Source organism: Nyctibius grandis, chromosome 11 (assembly GCF_013368605.1).
Source record: "Nyctibius grandis isolate bNycGra1 chromosome 11, bNycGra1.pri, whole genome shotgun sequence".
NCBI lineage: Eukaryota > Metazoa > Chordata > Aves > Nyctibiiformes > Nyctibiidae > Nyctibius > Nyctibius grandis.
Genome location: NC_090668.1, coordinates 3,970,573 through 3,976,454, shown reverse-complemented (window position 1 = coordinate 3,976,454; position 5,882 = coordinate 3,970,573). Strand labels below are relative to the sequence as shown.

Below are 5,882 nucleotides of genomic sequence, written 5' to 3'. Positions count from 1 at the left end.
CGCAGGAGCCGGGTGATATCCCCCCACACTTTCAAATCTTTTGAATTTTTTGATTGCATAGCGTATTCCGCTAAGGCGGAAGTACATTGTCCCCAGCCCTCGGGGAATAGAACATCCCCAGGGCAGCTAATCGCCCCTTCTTTCAGGAGCCGCTCGATGCAGTTTTTTACTGCTGCCGTTTTCACAGAAACACCCCATTCGCGAGCACACGTTTGTATGACCTTAATTATTGCGTCCATGATCCGGATCCGTCGACCGCCTGCGGTCCGCCACCTTCGAGTATCACGTCGGGGTCACCACTTGTTGCCCAAAGTTCTCAACAACAACCCGTTCGGCGAAGGTGACACGGAGGCATCCCCAGCCTCCGGGCCAAGAGAGCACAGACACCAATATGAGGATGCTGTAAATGGCGTTTATTTAACTGCGCAACAGCCTTATATAGTCGTCTTGTCCCGTACGAACTCGCACGATACTTGCACATCCTGCTCCTTTCGCCACGCCTACCTTCCGTTACAGCCCGAGATTTTCCGGTCGCCGTACCCTAATCTACCTACAATCCTTGAAGAGATTTTTCATTCATGTGCTGTTAAAACAAGGGGTGCATGCTGCAGTAAAAGAAGGAAACATGCATATATTGAATACTGTACTCGATTTTAGCAGTGAGATGGCAACCTAGAATAGATATCTGAGATAGCTGAAATGAGCTGTGCCTCAGATGAGCCTCTTTTCTCCCCTTGCAGTAATAGGAGCATAGAAAGTTATCTCATACATAAGCAAATGAACTCCTTCTGAGTTAAAGACCTGACTATTGGAGGGACCAGGGGAGTCCCAGCTAGCTGCCAGAGAGACTGTAGGGTCTGGAGGTCTCTAGGGGTGAGACCTCTGTGTGTGTGTGTGCATCTGTGTGAGTGAAGTGGTCTTGGGGGCAGATAGTGTTGGATAAGAGAGACTTTAAACACGCTAAAGGAAAAAAATCATCTCGCATTTCCCTATTCTGTCTATTCACCTATGTATTTGAATATATGTCTACCTAGAGTTCATTCAAAATCCAATGAAGTAATATTTAAGAATTCTCCTAATTTAGAAAATCTAATTCTTCTAATTTAGGAATTAAGATTTTTTTTCTGTTTGCTTAAATTTTAACTAGATGAAGGAAGGCTTTTTGAAACAGGTTAAAGTTGACAATATAAGATAAAAGATTAATATGGGATGATGGAGAATCTTGTTGTTTTATTTGGTCACATATTAGTAGTATCACGGGATCTACACGGAAATGGAAAATTTCAGAGAAAACCATGGTTGAACGGGTGCTCATGCACCAGGTTTCTTCTTCTAGCTAGGATTCCCATGATGCAAACTTTTTTTTCTGATACATACATAGAATATTCATCTTTGCATCATGCTTAATAGGAGGTGAAGACTACTGGACATCGGCCACTTGTCCTGAATGTCATTCCATCACAAGCATGTCATCTCATTTTTAGTTTTTTAAAACTGTGGTAAACCCACAGATGACTGCCACACCACAGCTGCAAAGATGTTGAAAAGGGATAAATTATTAATAGCTGATTTCTTTAGCACACTGGTCAAAATACACACAATTACAGAAAGTCAAGCTCACCAAAAAGTCTTTTGATAAAAAGCAAAGAGAGGATGTATAGAAAAAAAGGGAAGCTAGGTCACCTCTTTCTACTGCTGGGGTATGGTAGTTCTTTCAGATGGGATGCATCTGTTCCTATTTAGACATCCAAACTATGGATACCATATTTTTATATGAACTATATAGGGACATTAAGATACAGGTACATTAAATAGCTATCTATCTCAGCTGTTATTTGCATCATAGGCACCAAATATTAAGAGAATAAAGTCCATCATTTAGACAAGAGATAAGCAATAAAAGAATCCACAATGTGAAGCTTATCTCAGATGATTTTGGGAGGGAGGGATGCTTGTAATATTAATAATAACTGCTTTTACTTGATCTCTTCATTTCAACCAAAATATCCAAGATATGATGTTTTATTTTACTTGGTCTCAGCAGTATTTAGTAGACAGTTTGTGTTTCCAGTATCCTGAAGGCCAGAGGTACACAGCAGTCTTCAAAACAGAATGGCTAATGAAAGGAATTACAAGGTGCAACACTGGGAATATAAGACACTCGCTAATAGCCTATTATTATTATTTTTTTCTGTCTTGGAATAAACTTCTTAGCTCCTGGCTCAAAATATTCAGAGATTCATACACAAGAGAGAATCATCCCAGAGGCAGCCAGGAAATATTTAGGCTTCAAAAGTAAGGCTAAGAATTTAGAGTTAGGAATATGAAAAGCGACGAGCTGCAAAGGAAGAGGTGTATAATAGACTCTTCCCCAGTACATCACCAGGATGAACACCGAGAAGTATCTCTTTTCCTGGGGTAAACTGTATTGCATGTTTTTACATACAGTGTTTGACTTAAAGATGCAGAGATTGAGAACGAGTATGAAAAAGACAAGAGATGTAGATGAGAGATAAGAGAGAACTTAAGAAAGATTTATGTTGTATTTTTTGAAACATTGACTCATATTTCTATTAATATTGACTCAGTTCTATTAATACAAGGGGCAGTCAATAGGAAGGAACTGTATCATTTTAGCTTGTACATCATGAATCATTCTCCCTAGTTATCTGCATATCTGGCAATGTGTCTATCTGCTCAGTTTTAATTTATTCTTCATTTTCATGTTCGGGGTAGGTCAGTTCACTGTTGTTTTACTCTTTTCTAGGGATTTGAGAGTATACATGCATGAACATTAGTTTATTATTATTTCATTATTATAGTTTATTAGTTTATTGTTATTTCATTTTGTACTAACAAACTCATTCAATACATTTTAGTCCCTTCTTTCAGGGAGAGGATACAAGAATTGCAAACAGATAATGACATCTTAAGAAAAGAAGCAACTTTTTTCTTTGGTGAATACACAAATCCCACAGCAACTAATTCAGTGAATGTATGGGTTTTGTTGAAGTACCATGAGTTAGTATTCGTGTTCATGTTCATGATCTAGGCTCTTTGTGTAGCCAAAGGAAACAACTTGGCCATTCCAGGAGTGACTCAGAGGATGTGTCTGAGACAGAATGAATTTGTAATTAAAGGTGCTAGTCTCCACTAATTATGACATTTTGGCCTGAATCAGACCAGAAACACATAGAATAGACTTCCTAAGAACTGGGGCAACCTTGCACTGAGTGTCTAGTTCAGCGTTAAGGTCATCAGTGTGGAGCAACAGACTCGTCCAGCTGGAATTGCTGTCATCCTCCCATGTTGGGTGATGGGCATTTCTGGGATTAAAGCCTGTTTATTAGGAAGAAAACGTATCTTAGACAAGTCAGAGGATTGTAAGGGCTTCTTCTTTCCCAGGCCTCCCCTTCGTGTGGAGTTTGAAAGGCATTTGTAAGAGGACATGAAGGAGGAGGAAATGCCTGTTGGGCTCATTGGGAGGACAACTCACATCTAACCCTGTCTCCATACCTTTGTTGGAAACCCTGCTTCTCATCTAGGACTGAAATGGACTGCATCCCTCTCCCTGCTCCTGACATTGAATACTGTACAAGGTTGGTTCTTTGCCAGTCTCTGTTACCTGGGAGTCAGCTACTGCAACTTTAATATGTCCTGATTCCACTTGCTGACATGATGTTTTTCTCCTCCTCTTACAGGTAACATACTGTGAATGGAAAACCAAACAAGTGCAAGTGAGTTTGTTCTCTTGGGACTTACCAGTGACCCACACCTTCAAAGCCTCCTCTTCTTTGTGTTTTCAGTTATTTATTTCATCACTCTGTCTGGAAATATGGTGATCATGATTGTGATAAGTACTGATCCTCACCTTCACTCCCCTATGTACTTCTTCCTTTTTCACTTAGCCCTCATGGACATCTGTTATGCCACCACCGTTGTTCCTTATAGGCTGGTGTATTTCCTAGTGAAGCAGAAAACCATTGAATTCAGTGCCTGTATTATCCAGATGTCCTTAATCCTTTTCTCAGCTGGTAGTGAAATTTTCATGCTCTCAGCAATGGCATATGATCGATACATTGCCATCTGTAAACCCCTACAATACCAAGAGGTTATGAACAAACTTGTCTGTAGCCTGCTGGTGGGGGGTGCATGGGTGATGGGGATCTTACACTCCATTATAAACACACTGCCTATGCTAAATGTGCAATTCTGCAAGCACACAGAAATTAAGCATTTCAGCTGTGAGTTGCCCCCTCTCTTAAATGCAGCTTGCGGTAGCACCTTCCTCAATAAACTTGTTCTTCTCTCCTCTGCTGTGATCTTTGGGTCAAGCTCCTTTCTGCTCACTCTCATCTCCTATATCTATATCATCTCTACTGTCCTGAAGATACAGTCTGCAAAGGGGAGGCACAAAGCTTTCTCCACTTGCAGCTCCCACCTCATCGTAGTGGTTTTGCTGTACACAACTGCTCTGTTCCAGTACACAAAACCCAGTTCAGTCTCATCATTCTTTCTAGATCAACTGTTTTCCATCCAATACAGCATTTTAACCCCCATGCTAAATCCCATCATCTACAGCCTGAAAAATAATGATGTGAAAACAGCTTTGGGCAGAATGTTAGGGAAAATTCAAGCTTCGCAAAGAGTGTAACTACCTCTAAGCTGTACTTTTCAAATAAATGCATTTTAAAATATGGAGCTATTAAAAAAAGCAACCTGTCCTATATGTTAAAGGATGTCAAGAGTGGCTGTCACCTGCCACAGCTTTGGACCCAAGACTCCCTCCTGCCTGGCTGCTGGAGACCAGTCTGGTGGCCTGGGGACCGGGGGTCTCTGCCCAGGCTGAGGGTTGTGGATGCCACTTTCCCATCTGCAGGTTCAACCTGAAGCTGATCACATATCCCAAAGGACACTGACGTGGCCGGTCCACAGGCTCCCACAGACACAGCGCTGCCTTCAGCAGCACCTACATACCGGACTCACATAACACACAAGCACATGTCCCCTCCTCCTCTGGGGCTCGCAGAGACTGGTGCAGGCACACACACACACAATACTCTCTAAGTTCACAAACATATTCACATTCACCGGTTCCCTGAGCACCAGCAGGGCCTGTCTGCTGCCTGGTACCCCTGCCCTAGCCCTCTTACCTGCCCCATGGGTCCCCTACTTGCTGACTGGTCTGACTTGATGCTCGCTGCAAACATGCAATACTCACACACTGATCCCAGAGGCACTCCACACTCACAGGTCCTCCTGAGTACCAGCATGGACCCTCTGTTCACCTGATACCCCTGCAAGGATCCTGGTCCTTCTACTCACCAGACAGTCCAGCTTGAAGGGGGTGAGTACACATGCAAACCCATACACACCCAGTGTGGGGAAGATAAAGACACTCACCCCCCAGCAGCTAGCACCAGACGGGCTGTGACCCTCAGTCCTGCTCCAGCCACCAGCATGAAGTCCCTCCCTCACCTCAATCACCCCCAGTAGCTGGTTTTTGGGACACACACTGTTCCCACCCCAGCGGCTGGTAGCCAAGACCCCTACTCACACCAGTAACTCTGCCCACATCCTTGGTCTAATGCCAGTAGCTGACACTCTGTCCAGTCATGCTGGTTCCCTCAGTAGGTGGTACTTAGTCCTTGCAGCACTCCCACACACAGGACAGAATGTGAGATTACACAGAAAGATAGTTAAGAAGAGATCTAATAAGAAAATAAGGCATACTGTGGTGATCAGGCAGAGGGCTTGCTCACACAAGTGTACTGATTCATTCCGTTCTACACACAGCTGCCCCATTTTATGGTGCATTATAAGCTGACATTACAGTGGGTGTCTGCCACAGGCCACCTGACCAGGAAGACCGAGTAGATGAG

The 5,882-nt window shown here is 43.1% G+C and overlaps 1 protein-coding gene across 1 annotated transcript; it reads left to right on the top strand.

The window, feature by feature from the left end:
• Nucleotides 1–3,715: 3,715 nt before the first annotated feature.
• On the top strand, nt 3,716–4,654 carry LOC137668913 (olfactory receptor 5V1-like). The gene has a single exon (XM_068410727.1). It carries the CDS (start codon nt 3,716–3,718, stop codon nt 4,652–4,654), a length of 939 nt encoding a protein of 312 aa, XP_068266828.1.
• Nucleotides 4,655–5,882: the final 1,228 nt, after the last annotated feature.

Bases quoted from the DNA above. Each gene is read 5' to 3' on its own strand.
- LOC137668913 (XM_068410727.1), top strand. From the start codon at position 3,716: ATGGAAAACCAAACAAGTGCAAGTGAGTTTGTTCTCTTGGGACTTACC.